The sequence below is a fragment of the Narcine bancroftii genome, chromosome 3 (assembly GCF_036971445.1).
Source record: "Narcine bancroftii isolate sNarBan1 chromosome 3, sNarBan1.hap1, whole genome shotgun sequence".
In the NCBI taxonomy this organism is placed as follows: domain Eukaryota; kingdom Metazoa; phylum Chordata; class Chondrichthyes; order Torpediniformes; family Narcinidae; genus Narcine; species Narcine bancroftii.
Window position 1 is genome coordinate 99,653,465 of NC_091471.1, and position 19,796 is coordinate 99,673,260.

The 19,796-nt window shown below is 44.8% G+C and overlaps 1 protein-coding gene and 2 long non-coding RNA genes across 14 annotated transcripts in view; 2 read left to right on the forward strand and 1 right to left on the reverse strand.

Annotated features, from left to right (window-relative positions):
- Positions 1-19,796, reverse strand: part of cep135 (centrosomal protein 135) — a 166,309-nt gene that overhangs the window by 114,670 nt on the left and 31,843 nt on the right. For 5 of the 9 annotated variants that reach the window (XM_069924624.1, XM_069924623.1, XM_069924619.1 and 2 more), the window contains 3 exons: positions 18,603-18,793; positions 7,890-8,057; positions 5,199-5,340 (listed from right to left, as the gene is read on the reverse strand). In XM_069924624.1, the coding sequence (XP_069780725.1) occupies positions 5,199-5,340; positions 7,890-8,057; positions 18,603-18,793 (501 nt within the window). Of the gene's footprint in view, positions 1-1,824; positions 1,879-5,198; positions 5,341-5,402; positions 5,610-7,889; positions 8,058-18,602; positions 18,794-19,796 lie in introns of those variants that run through there. The other 4 variants (XM_069924626.1, XM_069924625.1, XM_069924628.1 and 1 more) reach the window with 4 other exon arrangements.
- Positions 5,728-7,295, forward strand: LOC138757396 (uncharacterized). The gene is made up of 2 exons (XR_011353567.1): positions 5,728-5,994; positions 7,047-7,295. It is a non-coding gene; the product is annotated as an uncharacterized lncRNA (long non-coding RNA).
- Positions 13,745-19,796, forward strand: part of LOC138757395 (uncharacterized) — a 108,796-nt gene continuing 102,744 nt past the window's right edge. For all 4 annotated transcript variants that reach the window (XR_011353564.1, XR_011353565.1, XR_011353566.1 and 1 more), the window contains exon 1: positions 13,745-17,601. This is a non-coding gene — a long non-coding RNA (uncharacterized lncRNA). The remainder of the gene's footprint in view (positions 17,602-19,796) is intronic.

The following is a 19,796-nucleotide window of genomic DNA, read 5'->3' on the forward strand; positions in this document are numbered from 1 at the left end:
GTTTGTGTGTGTGTGTGTGTGTGTGTGTGTGTGTGTGTGTGTGTGTGTTGTTGTTACGAACTGTTACCACCCTGTTAGTACTAACACAGGAATAGCAATGAAATATTCGCGTCAGACAGTGGTAAATTCAAAATAGTAGTCTTCATTAAACTATTAATCACATAACAGTTCTCATTTAATTCTAAACTTACCCCATTATGCGCAAATGTAATTGTAAAAATGTGTGTGTGTATATCAAAGACCTCAACAATGAAGACGCTGTTTACATCCGGTACCGCACAGACGGCAGTCACTCCAATCTGAGGCGCCTGCAAGCTCACATCAAGACACAAGAGCAACTTGTCCGTGAACTACTTTTTGCAGACGATCCTGCTTTAGTTGCCCATTCAGAGCCAGCTCTTCAGCACTTGACGTCCTGTTTTGCGGAAACTGCCAAAATGTTTGGCCTGGAAGTCAGCCTGAAGAAAACTGAGGTCCTCCATCAGCCAGCTCCCCACCATGACTACCAGCCCCCCCACATCTCCATCGGGCACACAAAACTCAAAACGGTCAACCAGTTTACCTATCTCGGCTGCACCATTTCATCGGATGCAAGGATCGACAACGAGATAGACAACAGACTCGCCAAGGCAAATAGCGCCTTTGGAAGACTACACAAAAAAGTCTGGAAAAACCAACTGAAAAACCTCACAAAGATAAGCATATACAGAGCCGTTGTCATACCCACACTCCTGTTCGGCTCCAAATCATGGGTCCTCTACCGGCATCACCTACGGCTCCTAGAACGCTTCCACCAGCGTTGTCTCTGCTCCATCCTCAACATTCATTGGAGCGACTTCATCTCCAACATCGGAGTACTCGAGATGGCAGAGGCCGACAGCATCGAATCCACACTCCTGAAGATCCAACTGCACTGGGTAGGTCACGTCTCCAGAATGGAGGACCATCGCCTTCCCAAGATCGTGTTATATGGCGAGCTCTCCACTGGCCACCGTGACAGAGGTGCACCAAAGAGGTTCAAGGACTGCCTAAAGAAATCTCTTGGTGCCTGCCACATTGACCACCACCAGTGGGCTGATATCGCCTCAAACCGTGCATCTTGGCGCCTCACAGTTCGGCGGGCAGCAACCTCCTTTGAAGAAGACCGCAGTGCCCACCTCTCTGACAAAAGACAAAGGAGGAAAAACCCAACACCCAACCCCAACCAACCAATTTTCCCTTGCAACCGCTGCAACCGTGTCTGCCTGTCCCGCATTGGACTTGTCAGCCACAAACAAGCCTGCAGCTGACGTGGACATTACCCCTCCATAAATCTTCGTCTGCAAAGCCAAGCCAAAGAAAGAAAGAAAGATATCAAAGTCCAAATTATTTTGGTTTAAATTTGAGTCTGAAAAGTTATTTTTAAGGCCCAGTATTTTAAAGTCTTGTTGAAAATTGAAGGCCTATTAAATTGTACTTCAGAAGCAAAGGACTATTAAATTGTACTTCAGAAATGTTGCTCAAAGCAGTAATGAAGCATTTGTTAACACTGACTCAGTCCTTTGACCATTCAAATTCACAAATCTTATTATATTCCCAGGAAGAGATTTCTTCTTCATCTCTCACACTGGTGATCTTCAACTCCCTCTTAGCTTCTTAAGAGTTCTGGTGTTTCTTCCAAGCTGAGGCTGCACCCTTTATTTTTAAAAGCGCAATAACCCTTTTGAAATCCACTTAGTTCTGTCGTTCCCCTTTTGTTAGGAGTCATAAAACAGCACCCATTCTGATTACTGTAATTCAACCCTTTGCTTCACAAAGGTCTAACTATTGTGATATAGTACAGACCAGTATCTCCCTCTCTTTCGAGAGATTATTTTACTCCTGTCTTTCCAGGATATCCTGACTTCTCAAATCCTGCAGTCTTCTAATTTAAAATGTCTGAATTTGACAATATATTTCTCCAAATCATGTGACCACTTACATCAACAATGAGGTCAGTTCCAATTATTTGAAATCATGTGATTAGTTATTGGAGTTTTAAAGTTGCAAACCCCAGTTTCCTGTAAACCATGTGATCTTCATACCTGTCTTGTGGACAACACAACTCCAAAAGATTACCTCACTTCTGTTTCAAAGTCTCAAGTATATCACTCACATGGCTCTGAATTTAATTTATTTTGTTCAAGAGGTCTTAAGTGGTTTAGTTTAAAAACAGATGGCCTTCTTCACCAGTTCTTATTAAGTACTTAGATACTTCAATTTTTAATAAAGCAAACACCATTGTTCTTGAATAATTAAGAGCCACTTCAGATCCATTAGCTCTGTCCTTCCAAGACACGTCAACTCCGAAAATGAACACTCTGAGTCAATGGTTTATCTGTAAATGTGCTGACCTGTGTAACCCTGTACCAGCTCACAACTAACTTACTAAGAATATATATACAATATTTTAACTCTATAATTTACTTTACTAAGACATTTTTATAAGAAATATAACAACCTAAATATTACTATTAACAGAGATCCATTTTATATATATTTTTATATTTATATATATTGTTATATCACAGACCAGCAGTAATGGAATTTCACCAAGGCAGTGTTTTTTTTAAATATTATATTAATAACTAATAATATCAGATTAATCAAATCAACCCCAACTATGTACGAATGTGCATGTGTGTGCATGTGAGATACCCAAACCATTACAGCTTTAGCACAATTCTGGAAAGTCATTCCAAAGTTATAGAAATCCATTGTTAAAACGCAGACTTTTAAACTGATGCACATAAGTAATCATGAAGGAGATGGGAGAGACTGAGCGACCAGACTGCTGAAAACTTACAAATCCATGTCGAGTTTTTCCACAGAAATATCCTTTCATACCAACAGTTCTCACAACTCCCCTTTCCCTTGAGTCGAGGAAATGAAATGCGTGACTTCCAAGATGCTTCCAAAACCCAGGAACAGGACAATCAAATGACTTTTCATTTGGTCACGGTGGACTTCAATAATTCCGCTGACAGGGAGCATCAGCCATATTGTCCATTATCACACAGAGCCATTCCTGCTCTGTGTTCAATGAGATGGCTGCTGATCAATAATGCGCTGTTCCTCACACATGACTCTCTCACCACCTGTGTCCCTGGGAAAAGCAACAAATGTTCTTTCTCCTCTCCAAAATATCAAATTTGGGTATAGCCTGTACAAGGTGTGCCACCCAGTCTCTCCATAGCTGTGAAAGGTTGCACCCTGTATATATACACACACACAGTATATATAATATATAAAATTTATATTGTGTGTGTTTTGTATCTTTATCTTTGTTATATTAAGTACATTGTTTGACCTGTTGAGTTTCTCAGCAATTTTTTTTTTTTACCCTCTTTTGTGACTGAAATAATTCTGACTTCTGCAATAGTTCTTCCAAAAATCTATGGAATTTAGTTTTACAAGAATTCCATTGCATTCTGCTCAGACAAATATTGTCTTCTAACTTGAGCCCACGTGTGGATCAAGATCATTATGATGTCCAAATCCAAGTGTGAACAATTGAATTACTGCTGAGTATGTACTGTCTGAAGCTGTTAAAGACAACTTACATTTTTTTTTGCTGTTGATTGGGATGAGGCCAACAGGGTAATAATAATTCATTATATTCTTTACGTGCTTTTCCATCAGGACATGATGAACAAATTTTTCATATTATTGAACAGATACTTCTATTGTTAGTGTAATAGAACTGCTTGGCTAGAAGCAAAGTCATGATGTCAGCATTTATAGCCATAGCATCTGGTGCTCTTAATCATTATATGTTGATGTTACAGAGTGAAATCAATTTATGGAAGTAAGAATCAGTAGAGTTTCTAAGTAAAGATAGTTATAAACTTTGTCCTTTTCATTCACAGGCAAAAATTTTACCAATTGAATCATAAATATTATAAGGTTCTACATACTTAACTAATTTAAATCCTTAGAACCATTTACCAATAAATCCAGAGATCTCATTCTCTTGCCAGTCTTTTTCTTAAAAAAATGGAGCTATAGTACATTCAGTGTCCCTTAGTTTGCAATTTGAATTTTGGCACTATTCTAATTTCAGATTTATTGTCAGAGTACATACATGACATCACATAAAACCCTGAGATTCTTTTTCCTGTGGGCAAGGCAGAATTGCCACTTATTGGAAGCAACAAAAAAAAACTGACTCAACGAACACATGTAAACAATAAAGAAATGTAAACAAATTGACTGTGCAATACAGAGATAGAAAATAAAAATCAATAAAGAGCACAAGTATGAGTCCTTAAATGAGACCCTGATTGAGTTTGTCATTGAGGAGTCTGATGGTGAAAGGGTAGCAGCTGTTCCTGAACCTGGTGATGCGAGTCTTATAGCAGCTATACCTCTTTTCTGATGGTAGCAGTGAAAACAGAGCTGGATGGGATGGATCCTTGATGATTGCTGCTGCTCTTCGACAGCTGCATTCCCTGTACACATTCTCAATGATGGGGAGAGTTTTACCTGTGATGTCCTGGGCTCTATCTGCTACCTTTTCCAGGGCTTTACGCTCAGGGGTATTGGTGTCCATAGACCAGACCATGATGTTGCTGGCCAGCATACTTTCCACCACACATCTGTAGAAACCCCCATCATGTCAATTTTGTCCATGTTATTTTAGTGCAATCAAAGACCAATAGGGGTGCAATTTGGCCATTCAGCCTATCAAGTCTACCCTGCCATTCTGTCATGGCTGATTTACTATCCTTTTTAACCCCATTCTCATGCCTGTAACTCTTGATTTCCTTTCTAAGCAAGAACTTATCTCCCTGTCTTAAATATACCCAATAATGGCCTCGACAGCCTTCCGTGGCAATGAACTCCATAGATTCACCAGTCTCTGGGTAAAGGAATTCCTCCTCCTCCCTGTTCTAAAGGGGCAGTTTTGTATTCTGAGGTTATTCCCTCTGGTCCCAGACTCCTCCGCTATATGAAACATCCTCTCCATATCCACTTTATCCAGTCCTTTCAGTTTTGATAGGTTTCACCAAGATCCTCCTCATTCTTCTAAACTCCAGCGAGTGTAGTTCCAGAGCTCAAAGGCTCATGTTAATTTGTAATCCAACATCAAAATTTAATATTGTATTTCATTGTTTTAATGATAAGTTTATTAAGTTCTATAATAACTAAATAGATATGGATTCACTAATTACAAATACCTATCATCAGCCACATTCAAAAGGTCGAGATAGTAAGGGTCTTCAGTGTGAATTTGTGGTGCAGATGCAATCCCTGAAGGAGGAATTGACTGATCAATTTGCATTCGCTGTCGACGAAATGGGATGGTGCGCTTTTTGCCACCTGCAAAAAAAAAAAAGTTCAATATTCTACACAGAGAATAAATCTCAATATTAAGATCTAACCTCATTTACTTCAAATTGTTCTGCACATACATTCCATGCTTGGTCTTCAACTAAAATTAGTTTACCAGGTTTTGTTTCTTTATTGTCAGGTACAGCTTTGAAATAATTATGTTGTTCAAATAAAATATATTACACCAATACCAATTAATTTTGATATTTTTACTGTTTGAAAACATTTTGTTTATGATTTTAAAAGTCCCCCTTGTTACAGAAGTAATCAAAATTCCTGGCAACTAGATTACATCAGTCTATTTGTTCTATGATGTAATTTTATGACCTAACCTTCTATGATGTAATATTTTTATCAACCATTGGTGATGTTGATTTAATGTGATGTCAGTGGCTTGGACCTTCTTGAAAAATGCCAGCAATTCAGTCACATTTCTTTCTGTAACTGTGGAAGTCCATGAACCCTGAACCATTGATAAAGTTCCAAATTTAAGCAGTTGATTGCTGAACATTTTAAAATTGTGCTTTAATATTGAGCATCTATGAAGTTCGGCTTAGGAATACCAATTTCCATTAGCTTCCTATAAAATATATTGGAAAACGTGCTGCTGAACTTGTGCCACTGTTGGCCTAGCACAAGAATGTAAGCCTATTCTTCTGAGGCGGGGTGGGGGGGGGGGGGGGGGGGGGGGGGGAAGAGGCTCTGAGGAAGAAAAGTCATTTACACAATTTTCATTTCATTATGTTAATTGTGAATTAAAAACTAGTACTCAAGTGCTTTTGAACATCTAAGCCATCTATAATGGCACTTAAAAGGGTGTTACATTAATTTTGTGAGCCGACATTGCAACTGGCAATCAGAAAGACTGTCCAGGGGTTGTGCAGGGCCTTTCTGAACAGCTTGGAGGGAGTTTGCTCAAGAAGTTTGCAATGTGGGATTTTCTAGATGGCTAGCCAATGCAGGTAGCAAGCATATTCCCCAAAGGCTCAGGCTATTAGTTCAGTTGAACTTTGTGATTTTCTTTACCTTTTTATTTTTTTTAAAATGCTCAAATTTTTCAGCATTGCATTTGCCCAGGGCTACTGACAAGCACACATCTTAACTATTACCACAAGGGACTTCAACAAGAGAGCATCAAACTCTATCATAGTGGCAAATACTGATGATCACCAAAATTGTGCAGTAGAGTACAAACATTCCCAGAGGATGACGTGGGGTTGCTCATGAGTGACAATTAAATGGATATTTGCCCAAACTCAGGATCCAAATGCCACATAGTTACCCAACAATGGAAAACATCCTATCACCACAGAAACAAATCATTACTAGATCTAGCCTGCAAGATTGTACCCCACGCTATCCCTTGGCTGCAATAATTTTTTGTGGCAACCTCAAGGCATAATGATGACGACTGTCACACAAAGCACAGCTGGATGTGAGCACCAAGTAACCCTGGGAAAACAACATCGGCCGCCATGCTGACCTCGGACAAATCAGGCCACCACAAGCTTTTTTCATTTCCAAATATCTCTGATGGTTAGTCATTAAAAACAAAGAAAAATATTTAAATAATTAACATTCAAAATTAAGACAAATAAAAGGTCTAAATTAAGTTTAAGCCATATTATACTGCTATTAAAACTCAAATATTCACTGAACAAAAAGAAAAATACCAACTTTTTTTTAAAATTCAGGTTGATGGCACCTTCAAATGAGTGAGGCTCTGCTTGATGCAATGTCAATGACTGGTACTGTATAAAGTTGAGGGGCCAGTCCCTCAACTCAGTAAATGATAGAAAGCCCTGAACCTGCGCTCGACATAAAACCAGTGCTTTTCTGCAGAGGTGTTGGCAGTCAGAATGGTCCAGCACACTGCAGAAGTATGTGCAAACCTGTGCAACACATGATCCTTCAATAAAAGAGCTCTTGGATATGCAATAGAATGATATCTTGGATCCTGTTAGACCACTTTCAGAACCAATGAAAGAAATAAACTGAATTTCCAAGAATAAAATCAATTTCCTGCACAAACTAAAAGGGAGTATGTACAGGCCATTTGGCCTTTCGGCCAACTGCATTGATCAGCAAACTAATGGCAGGTTCAGCAGCATCTGACAGTGGAATTTTCTCTTTTTTCTTCAAAACAACCGCTTTTTAACCATGAAATTCTCTACTGAATTAAAGATCTGAGAATAACGACCACTCCCACCATCTCCAACTGTTTCTTTTGTAGGTGTAACTATTCATAGAGGGCTATCTATTTACGTATGGATAACATAAATATTTAATATTTTAGACAAGGGAGAATTTTTAAACTTTCCTCCTGTGTATATTGACTTGATGAAAATGACAGCAGCAAAACATAATCTAGTAAACCATGTTATATTTTGCCCTGTTCGTGGACATAATTTCAATTCATAATTACATGTACATTTGGCCACAGCTCAGCAGCACATTGCTGTATACTGAATCACAGCAAAAATCATTAAAAATCCTTTGAAAAGAATGAAAAACATTTAGAATAGCAGTAACCTTACCTGGTGTTTGTACCACTGCTTGCAGGTTTTTCTCTTGCAACTGCTGGATTTTTTCAGTTTTTGCTTTACTCTCCTTCTCCAGAGATCGTACTTTATGTACATACTGATTATTTAAGAACTTTAAATCCGCAGTGTCATGTTCCAATTTTCGAATGGTGTATTTTAAATCTTTAAGGCAAAAGGAAAGACAATCAAAATGAAATTGCACCCCACAATAGTTGTCAGTTTTTTATTATCCCAGAAGAGGACATGACTTTGCAATGTTCTTATTGAGCATTTTCAATTTTTATATACAGCTCTCTCATCTAAATACCAAGTTAGTATGGGCAGTTAGTACAAAATATTTAAGCTGACTACAATTACAGGAAATATAGTACAAGGTTTTTGGGTTTTTTTACAGCTTTTATAACTTCATGGATCCATGACAGTTGCTCTAAAACTGTGAAATAAAGACCAAGGTTGCTCCAGGTCCATGTTTTTGTTGCTTGGTTCATAGTCAGTCATAGTTTTTTTTAAATAGCATGGAACTAGGCCCTTTGGTCCAACTTGCTCATGCTGACCATGTCGCTCTCTCTTACCTAAGTTAGTCCCATTTGCCTATATTTTACCCAAATTCCTCTGAACCTTTCTAATCGATGTGCACTGATCTAAATGTGTTTCAAATGCTACAATGGAATCTGCCGCTACCATTTCTTCTGGTAGCTTTTGTCATATACCCACCATTCTCTGTAAAAAAAAAGTGCCCCTCTCTTCCCCTTTAAATATTTCTCCTATCAACTTAAAGCTATGCCCTCTAGATTTAGATCCCCTGGGAAAAAGACCATGACTATTTACCTTTTCTGGGAAAATGCCATTGCCAGTTATCGATTATTGCTATGGTGGCTGGCCACCGTTACAGCCTATTCTACGTCTAGTAGGAATTCTCAACGCAAATTTCTAGTTGACATGGGTGTGGAAGTTTGTATCCTTCCTCCTTCGGGCTCTGACACCTCTACCAGGAGTGCTGGTCCGTCGCTTACTACAGTGAATAACATTCGATTCTTACGAATGGCACCTGGACTCTACCCCTGAAATTTGGCGACAATAAGTTCACATGGTTCATTCTTGCTGCTATGTCCTGGCCATGGTGGATGCCAATTTCCTCAGAGCTCACTTACTAATGGTGGACTTAAAAGGGCGCTGGTTGGTGAACATCACAATGTCCCAGACTTACTGCCTTGGAAAAGCCAAACTACCTGCCCTGTATTTGCCAAATTTCTTGTGGAGTTTCCAGACATTGTCACTTCCAAGTTCTCCATTGCCACACCCAAACATGGCGTCGCAAACCATTTCCTCAACCAAGGACCTCGTCTACACACCTGCTCCTCGACAAGTAGCAGCTTGCAAAGCAAGAGTTCCACAAAATGGATGAACTTGGAATCAGGTCTGATAGCCTGTGGGCTTCCCCACTACATGGGTTCCCAAAGCCATGGGAGGCTGGAGACCTTTCAGGGATTATAGGCATTTCAACAACGCTACCACTGCCATCTCCTGTGCTCTACATATACAGCAAATCTTCATGGGGCCAGGATTTATAAAACAATTGACTTGATGCACGGGTATCACCAAATACCTGTAAACCCAAAGGACGCGCCCAAGGCCGCCATTATAACACTGTTCAGCCTCTTCGAATTTTTGAGAATACCTTTTAGGCTCAAACATTTTACCGACTAATGGACGAAGTGGAGCATGGCATCAACTTCCATTTCGAATAATTGGACGACATACTCGTCACCAGCCACTCCCACAAAGAGCACCTGCAGCATCTGTGTTTACTATGCCACTGCCTACAGTTGTTTGGGCTTACCGTGAACCCTGCCAAGTGCAAATTTGGGCAGTCCTCTATCGAGTTCTTGGGACATCAGATCAGCAGCTGTGGTGTCATTTCATTACCTAGCAAGGTGGAAGCCATCCTCAAATTCCCGAGGCCTGATACAATCAAAGGACTCCAAGAATTTGTGAGGATGGTCAATTTCTATTTCCGCTTTCTACCCTCTTCGAACTCATGTCCAGCTGTGCCAAAGAACTAAAGTGGACAAAGTAGATGACGGTAGCATTCCAGCAGACCAAAGACACCCTAGCAAAGGCAACATTGCCAGTCCATCCAAAAATGGATGCACCAACCACCTTGACGATAGACGCATCCGATGCATCAGTAATCAAGACCTTGGAAGGCAGGGACATCACGGTTTTTACTGACCACAAACCACTAACGTTCACTTTCACGAAGGTATCAGATCCCTGGTCAGACCGCCAGCAACGACATCTATCTATGTATCTGAGTTTTCAACCAGGATTAAACATATCTCCGGTAAGAGTAATGTGGTGGCAGATGCCTTTCCTAGCTCCTTCATTCAAGCAGTACAAGCCCTCTCTCCAGGTGTAGACTATATGGCACTCGCCAAAACTCAGCACCAAGACAATAAACTCCCGGCTTATAGAACTGCTGTCACGAGCCTGCAACTCAAGGATATAGCCTTTGGGCCGCAAGATACCACCTCCTGAGCGACATTTCCACAGGTCAGCCTCACCCTATCATCCTTGCAGCGTGGAGACATTGCATTTTCGATGCCATTCAGACTGTTCAACCCCTCCATTCGAGTGACAGTCCACCTGATAGCCAACAAGTTTGTATGGCATGGACTCAAAAAACAGGTCACATACTGGGCAAAGATGTGCACAGACTACCAATCTGCAAAAGTCCAAAGGCACGTGAAGGTGCCGCTCCAACCTTTCCAGCCACCGCATTTGACCACGTGCACGTCAATATTGTCAGCCTACTCCCAATGTCACGAGGGTCTAGGTCACACATGTCAAACTCTGGCCTGCGGGCCAAATTTGGCCCGCGATATAATTATATTTGGCCCGCAAGATCATTTCAAAAATGTATTAGAGGTGGCCCGCCCTGCAGCGAGAGCCGATGCTGATTTTTGGTAATGTCACCCCCACCATCCTCCCTTCATTGCACATCCTTCCCCACCCCCTAACGATCCCCTCCCCCCTAAAACCACCCTCCTTAAAAGTTGGCCAGAATATTCTCAAAAAGGAATCCAGAATGGTAAAGTTCCACAAACCTTCTGCTGGGAATCCTAACAACACACGGGCATCAGATCCACGGGACGCGGAGGGAGCAAGAGTGTTGCAGGTTGACCGTGCAAACTTTGAGAACGGGGAAAACAAAATTGTAACACGAGAAGTCTGTCAATGTCATCAGCCGGCAAGCCAGTTGGAAGGCTCCCCGCACAACCAGTCACTTCTCCCACCTGTCGAGCGGTGTGGCGGATTGGCGAGCGCCTGTGATTTCCTGTCGGCGCGACGGACATGGCAGGCTGCGCACGGCCCCCGCTGTTCCGCAAATGCTGATCGGCAGCGCGCTGGGCCTGAGTGGGTGGGTTAGCAGGGGTGGGCAGAGGGTGTAGGTGAGGAGTAATGGGCAGGGGAAGTTATGGTGGTGCGAGGGGCAGTTAGAGGGAGGGATGAGTAGAAGGAGGGGTGGATAGGGAAGAGGTAAAAGGGGAGGGGCAGGGCGAGTAGGGGAGGGGTGATTAGAGGGTGAGAGACGGGTAGAGGGAGGAACAGGTTGAGGGGAGAGGCAGTAGAGGGGCGTGTATAGGATGGGGTGGGTAGAGGCAGAGCGAGTGGAGTGAGGGGTGAGTAGAGGTTGGGTAAAGGACTGGTCAGGTAGAGCGATGGTGGGTCGAGGGTGAATAGAGGCCAAGAGCCTGAGGAGTGAGCAGGAAATGCTGAGTCCTGATGCAGGCCAAAATGGACACAGCCTGTGAATGTTGACTACATCTCCACAGGGACCAAATAGGTTTCCCTCGGGTCAAGCAAAGGGTGAACTTGAGCTACCTACTCCTGACCTGTAACATTATCCTCCTAAAGTTATATCCTAAAGTTTAACATTACATATGTTGAAAGAAGAGAAAACATGCAGATGTTGTTGAAAATTTTCAATAAATATTTAGTTCGGCCCTCGACTTAGTCCAAGTTTTTAATTTTGGCCCTCCGTGAATTTGAGTTTGACACCCCTGGTCTAGGTTCTTGTTAAAGGTCATCAACAGATTCACTAGATAGCCTCCAGGGACCTGATTGGGCAGACGTGCTGCCCTGGATCCTCCTGGGAATAAGAACGGCACCGAAGGAGAATCTAATCTCCTCATCAGCTGAGTTGGTTTATGGAGCCCCACTCATTGTACCTGGGGAGTTCGTGCCTTCAGCACGTGGACAGGAGGTGCAACCGAATGAAGTTTTAGGCAGACTGCAGAAGTGACTTGCCAAATTGGCCCCAGTTCGCACGTCAAGGCATTGAACAACAACACCCTTCATCCCAAAGGAACTCCAGGACTGTGAGTTTGTGTGTAGAGGTGCACATGGGCCAACCATACAGCGGCCATATGAGGGCCCCTTCAGAGTGCTAGGAAACAATTGTACAACTTATGTACTGGACAATGGGGGGCATCCAGAGACATTTACAATTGACCGACTAAAGTTCGCTTATCTCGACCTTGATCGGCCCTTGCCATGACCCCTGCGAAGGCACAGATGATAGTAATGGCACCAGAGGTTTAGCCTCTGGGTGGGGGGAGGGGGGCATATAGCGGCTCACCGGAGTCTTAATTGAACTGGCTTGGGAGGTTCCAAGTGACCTCATGATGTGACAATGCAAATGACATTATTTGGAATGTGCAGGGTTTTCAAAAGCTACAGGTAACTTTTTGAGTAAACAACTTTTACTGAACTTCGACTCGACCCCATCTGATCATTTTTTTTGTTCCTCGTTTCACACTGTGACACAGTTGTTACAGGGGGATTAATTAGCGTAGGGACATGGGAGATCACCTGGGGAACAAGAGACCATTACTGATAGTGGGAGCAGCGGCAGAGGTATGTAATCTACCACATCCATGGCGCCGCAACAGTAACTGACAAATCTGCCCCAGGGTGTGAGCCATTCACAAACAGGACTGAGGACTTTCCGATATAATTCCCATCCAGAGTGAAGAGCCCGACCATCCATCCACCCTATAAGCAGCTCCCCATTAAACCTGAAGCAGAGGTGACAGTCATAGATAGAAAGGATGACCTGTACTCTGAAGGTGAATTCAAAGTTCAAATTTATTGTCAGAGTACATTCATGACATCACATATAAATCCAAGATATTTTTTCCTGCAGGCTATGCAGAATTTCTGCTTTTTGGTAGTGCAAAAAATTGTACAAGAAAAGATACATATAAAAAAAGAGAAATGTAAGCAAATAAAGAAATATAAAGAAACAGACTGCAATACCGAAAAAAAAATTAAATAATAGACAATGTGCAAATTTAGAGTCCTTAAGTCTCTGATTGAGTTTGGTGTTTAGGTGTCTGATAGTGAAGAGGTGGCAAATGTTCCTGAACCTGGTGGTTCATGTCTTGTGGCACCAACACCTCTTATCTGATGGCATCAGGGAGAACAGAGCATGTTCTGGGTGGAGTTTGACAAAAGCTCTGACAGGAGAAAGCTGGACAAGGGCTCTGCTAGTGGTACTGCTGCTTAAAAAAATGAAAAAAAAAGTGCATCAAGGAGAGAATGGCAGTAGGAAATATAATACTGCTGCGGCGCACACCCTCATGGGGAACTGGCCCTGCTTGTATCTCCACGTGGCGGGACAGCCATGGGGAAATGTGTCGTCAGAGGTTTCTTTCTGCCTCCAGTATCCCTTCCAGCGCACACCCTGGGCAGCGATTATGATGTCACAATCCACCGGGTGACTGAGCTCATGCTGCCCTTAAAGGGGCGTGCTGAATTTGAATAAAAACAGTCATTAACGACCATCGGTGTGGTAGCAGTGATTTCCTTCAGCTCCTGCAATTGCCACAGTAGTGACCCCGACGGTCCCAGATGTCTATCTGGACCCAGCGAACGATGGATGCAGTCAAGGTGAACGCTGTAGCCCTCAAACTTCCCCCCTTCTGGCCCCATCGCCCACGGAGGTGGTTTGGGCAGACGGAAGCACAATTACACTTCCGCAACATCTCAGCCGATGCCACAAAATTTTACCACGTCATGGGCCCACTGGACTAGGACACGGTGGCAAGGGTGGACGACATCATTCACCAGCCACCAGCAGCAGACAAATATACCGCCCTCAAAAATCTACTCCTGGGGAAGTTTGGCCTCACTTCCCAGCAGTGTGCTTCCAAGCTCTTACATTTGGATGGGTTGGGGGGGTCGCAGCTCCTCAGCCCTCATGGATGAAATGCTGGCCCTGGCGGAGGATCATGAACCGTGTTTCCTCTTCTGTCAGATATTCCTTGAACAGCCAAAAGATATCCAGCTCCATCTGTCTGAAGAGGACTTTCCCAACACCCGCAAGGCCGCAGCCCGGGCAGATGCCCTCTGGCATGTAAAACAGGAGAACGAGATAGCCCTCAGCCAAGTCTCCAAGTTGGGGCTCCGCCATCTGCAGGATACCCCAAGCACAAGCCGGAGGAAACCCAGTCAACATGGTATTTTTATCACCAGCGTTGGGGAGTGAAAGCCTGCAACTGCTGTCAGCCCTGCGACTTCCAAGGGAACGGCCAGGCCAACCGTCGTCGATGGCTGCCACTGTTGGCCACGTGAACAGCCTCCTTTACATCACTGAAAAGTCCACGAGCCTCTGGTTCCTGGTGGGCACACGGGCCCAGCTGAGCGCTCTCCCCCCTACAGCACTCGAAACTCGAACCCGGACCTCCAGTCCTACCCTGTGGGCTGCCAATGGTTCTGCAAACAAGACCTATGGCACCCGTAGGACACAGATACAGATCGGGGATGAAAAGTTTACTAGGAGGTTCATCCTGGCCCTGGTGGGCACCGCGCTATTAGGGGCTGACTTCCTAAGGGTTCACGGTCTGCTGGTGGATGTGAGGGGCAGGAGGCTGCTCAACACCCACACTGAGCATGGCGGACAATAAAAGACCCAAAATCACCACGGTAGCCACTGCCACAGACTAGTTCGCCGAGATCCTCAGTGAGTTCCCTGCCATCCTGGAGCCATGCTTCAACGTTGCCTACCCCCGCCATGGAGTTTTCCATCACTTCTCCACAAAAGGCCCCCTGCTGCACGCCAGTGCTAGACGGCTGCCACCGGAGAAGCTAAAACAGGCAAAGGAGGAATTCTACAGGCTCCAGGAGTTGAATATCGTTCGGCAGTGCTAGACGGCTGCCACCGGAGAAGCTAAAACAGGCAAAGGAGGAATTCTCCAGGCTCCAGGAGTTGAATATCGTTTGGCGGTCAGACAGTGCTTGGACGGCGCCACTGCACATGGTCCCAAAGTCATCAGGGGGTTGGAGGCCCTGTGAAGACTACAGACGGCTAAATGACGCCAAGACTCCAGCCAGGTACCCGGTCCCCCATATCCAGGACTTCGTGGGCAACCTCCACGGCGCATGGTTCTTTTCAAAAGTCGATATGGTGCATGGATACCACCAGATCCCGGTGCACTCCGATGACATTAGAAAGACGGCCATTATCACCCCTTTTGGCTTGTTTGAATTCCTCTGGATGCTGTTCGGGTTGAAAAACGTGGCCCAGATGTTCCAGCGTCTCATGGATGCTGTGGGTAGGGATTTGGATTTTGTCTTTACCTAGATGACATCCTGGTAGTCAGCCGCAGCCGTGAAGAACACAAGGCCCATCTCCATACCCTGTTCACCCGGCTGGCAGAATTCGGCCTTATGGTCAACAAGGACAAATGCCAGTTTGGGAAATAGACATTGCAGTTCCTGGGGCATGCCATCTCAGTGTCTGGGGCAGCTCCGGTACCGGAGAAAGTGGCAGCCATCCAGCATTTTCCCAAATCCTCCTCCCTCAAGGACCAGCAGGAATTTGTGGGAATGGTAAATTTTTACCATAGATTCATCCCCAATGCTGCCCGCATCATGCGCCCTCTTTTTGCGTTGATCGTGACGAAAGAGAAGACCCTGGCCCGGTCGGAGGAGGTGGACGAGGCCTTCGCTGCAACGAAACAGGCCCTCACAGAGGCGACTTTGTTGGTGCACCCGCGCCCGGAAGCACACATGGCGCTTTCGGTTGAGTATTGGAAGAGTGGCTGGATGGGCAGTGGTGACCGCTGGCCTTTTTCAGTAAGTAGTTGCGGCCACTGGAGCTTAAATACAGTGCGTTCGACTGGGAACTCCTGGCACTGTACCTGGCCATCTGCCACTTCCGATACTTCTTGGAGGGCAGAACTTTCACTGTTTTTACCGATCACAAGCCTCTCACCCAAGCACTGGCTATGGCCAAGGATCCGTGGTCGGCCAGGCAACAGTGCCACCTGTCCTACGTGTCCAAATTTACTACAGACATCCGGCACCAGGCAGGCAAGGACAATGCAGTCACGGATGCACTCTCCCGCCGGCCATCAGCACGCTAGCTCCCGGCCTCGACTATGCGCAACTAGTGCAGGCCCAGAAGCACGACGCCGAAACTCAAGCTATCCTGACCCCCATCTCAGATCTCCAGCTCGAGGATATCCAGCTTCATGACCCCGCCCAGCCACTGCTCTGCGACACCTCCACCGGCTCACCACGCCCAGTAGTCCTACAGGAGTGGAGGGCTAGGGTCGACAGTTCTATCCACGATCTCGCCCACCCCTCAGTAAAGACTACCGTGTGTATGGTGGTGCAGCGATTTGTCTGGCGTGGCCTCAAGAAGAAGGTGGCAGTGCTAACCCACAAATGCATCAGGTGCCAGATGTCTAAAGTCCACAGGCACACGTAGGCCCCTGTTCAACATTTTGACTTGGCAACGTGGAGGTTCCAGCATATCCACATGGATGTCATGGGCCCCCTGCCGGTGACCAGGGAGTCGCGGTATCTATTTACCATAATGGACAGAGCAACCAGGTGGCTGGAAGCCATCCCGGTACAAATGCATCAGGTGCCAGATGTCTAAAGTCCACAGGCACACGTAGGCCCCTGTTCAACATTTTGACTTGGCAACGTGGAGGTTCCAGCATATCCACATGGATGTCATGGGCCCCCTGCCGGTAACCAGGGAGTCGCGGTATCTATTTACCATAATGGACAGAGCAACCAGGTGGCTGGAAGCCATCCCGGTACGCGAGGCATCAGCGGAAACCTGTGCTAGAGCCCTGGTCAGCCAGTGGATCGCTCATTTCGGTGCGCCGGCGCATATCACGAGCGATAGAAATGCCCAATTTACATCCGCGCTATGATCACAGCTGGCAAGGTTTTTAGGGGTAGCACTGCACTACACCATGGCCTACGACCCACAGTCTAACAGGTTGGTAGAGAGATTCCACCGACACCTAAAGTCCACTCTGATGGCAAGACTTTCCGGCCCTGACTGGGTGGATGAGTTGCCCTGGGTTCTCCTTGGGATTAGGACGGCGCCCAAGGAGGACCTGCAAGCCTCATCAGTAGAATGGTTTACGGAACACCACTCTCCCTGCCAGGCGAATTCTTTGGCCCGGAGGACGAGATGACACACAATGAAGGTGAGCAGCTCGCGGACCTCCGTAAACGACTGGGCAACCTAGCCCCTCCACCCCAATCGCACCATGGCACCTGACCATCCCATCAACTGAAAGATCTGGATGTGGTGCAATTTGTGTTCGGAGAAGATCACAGAGGGCCCCGCTGCAGCACCCATACAAAGGGCCGTACAAGGTTCTCCGGCGGTCGGGTGAGATTTTTACTTTAGATGTGGGGAGCAGGGAAGAACTGTTTACGTGGACCACTTAAAAGCTGCTCATTTAAGACTTAGCACAGTTGGTGCAGACGCCCGTGCCCAAGCGCCAGCTGCCAAAGTGACAGGACACGTAGCCAGTTCGGGGGTGGGTAGGTTGTGTGGCGGTGCTCATCCTCATGGGGAACCGGCCCCGCTTGTATCGCCACGTGGTGGGGCAGCCATGGGGAAATGGCATCGTCAGAGGTTTCTCTCTGACTCCAGCATCCCTTCCAGCGCACACCCTGGGCAGCAATTATGATGTCACAATGCACCAGGTGACTGAGTTCATGCTGCCCTTAATGGGGCATGCTGAATTTGAATTAAAAACAGTTGTTAACGACCATCGGCATGGTAGCAGTGATATCCTTCAGCTCCTGCAATCGCCACAATACACCCATAGGATTCAACTTTAATCCATAAACTGACATCTCCCTTCTACCTTTCACCATACTTCACTCCAATATCTCTTCCCTGTTGACCTTTCCACTTTAAAGTTCTCTATTATTAGTTCATCAAAAGCCATGGCTTTAGTCATAATCAGCCCTACTACCACACACAAAAGCATATTCTGCTAACTGCCCACTTGTTCAGCCTCTGTACTGCCTCCGGCAATAAAGTAAAATAAAAAATAATTTTTTCTCTTTAAACCATAAAGCCACTCAAAATTTGTGAGCCTTTTTTGATCAAATGTTCAGTTACCCTTCCTAATGCCTCTTTTGTTAATTTTTGTGTCAAATGAAATAGCTTTGCATATTCTGTATTAAGTGCAATATAAATGCAAGTAATTGCCAAAGAGTATTTTTGAATGCTTGAAAAGAGATTACATTGAGTTTAAAATGATTTCAATACATCCATGCACAAGGTCATAAAGTCCCATTTAACTACAAATTAAACAGTAATATTGTGACACGAATATGTGAAAATTGCCCCAAGTTATTCATGCAGCCCACCGATACCTTTGATCTGCTGATCTGATTCTTCTTTCAATCTCAGTAATTCCTGGTGGAGTTTGTTGTTCTCCTGGACAAGACGTGCATTCTCAGTTCTATATGGCTCAAGTACAGAATCTAAGTTCTTGCTCTCTTTTTCTGTTTTTCTGGATGACAGTTTGGCATTGCGAAGGCTTTCTGTCGTGTGTACCAAATCACTGTAAAATAATACCAAATTTCTGCAGAATTTAACACCTTGAAGGAAATATTCCCCACTTCATTCCTCTGTACATCATCCATGTTAACTGAGTAGCAGAACATAATTTTTTTAAACGGTCTGTATCTTATCAAGGCACACATTTAAGTCTGTTATGTTTGAAGCCCCCCCCCCCACCCCCTGCTGTAAATCAAAGACAGTAACATCAGTGCTGGTTAACTCAATGCTTTACTAATTACATTCTACAAGCATTATTACGAAGTGATCAGTATAAATCAGTTCCCCACGTCATCTCGTTCACATAATGGTGTCATATCCAACATTTTTCCCCCTCCCCCACCCAGCATACATAGTCTTTGAAATGTTCAGGTGGGTGTGTGGTTCATTTGGATATACGGAGAGGGATGGTATCAATCAGGGAACTTTGTTGTTGTAAAGGAGCTCTAGGCATAATCTATTCCGGTACATTGGTCAGGATATAACTGGACGGTGGAGAAGATGATCTTGGTGGTCTTTTTGGAGTTGGGGTGAGAAGATCCAGTGGGCTGCTTGCCTGGTCTCTGGTTTCAGGTGCCCATCTTGATCGGTGGTCTCGGCCTTTTTCTGTGCCTGTGTGGTGGAGACGCTTCTACTGGTAGCCGGGTCAGCCCTCAGCAGGAAATCAATGATTTTAAGGGACAATGACGAGTCTGAATTTTGTTTCATTTTCATAGCTTTCTTGAAAGTTTATATGAAACGTTCTGCTTCTCCATTTGTACTGGGATGGTATGGTGCAGATGGTATGTGACGAATGTTATTGTTGCGCATGAAAGCTTAAAATTCTGCTGATACCAACTGCAGGCTGCTGCTGAAGACGAGTTCAATGGGTAATCCATAGGATGCAAAAACGTTGAGTTTTTCAGTGATCTGACCCGCAGTCATTTTTTCCATGCGGATTACATTCAGCCAGTTCGAGTGCGCATCAATTACTATCAGGAAATTCTTTCCCATGAATGGCCCTGCAA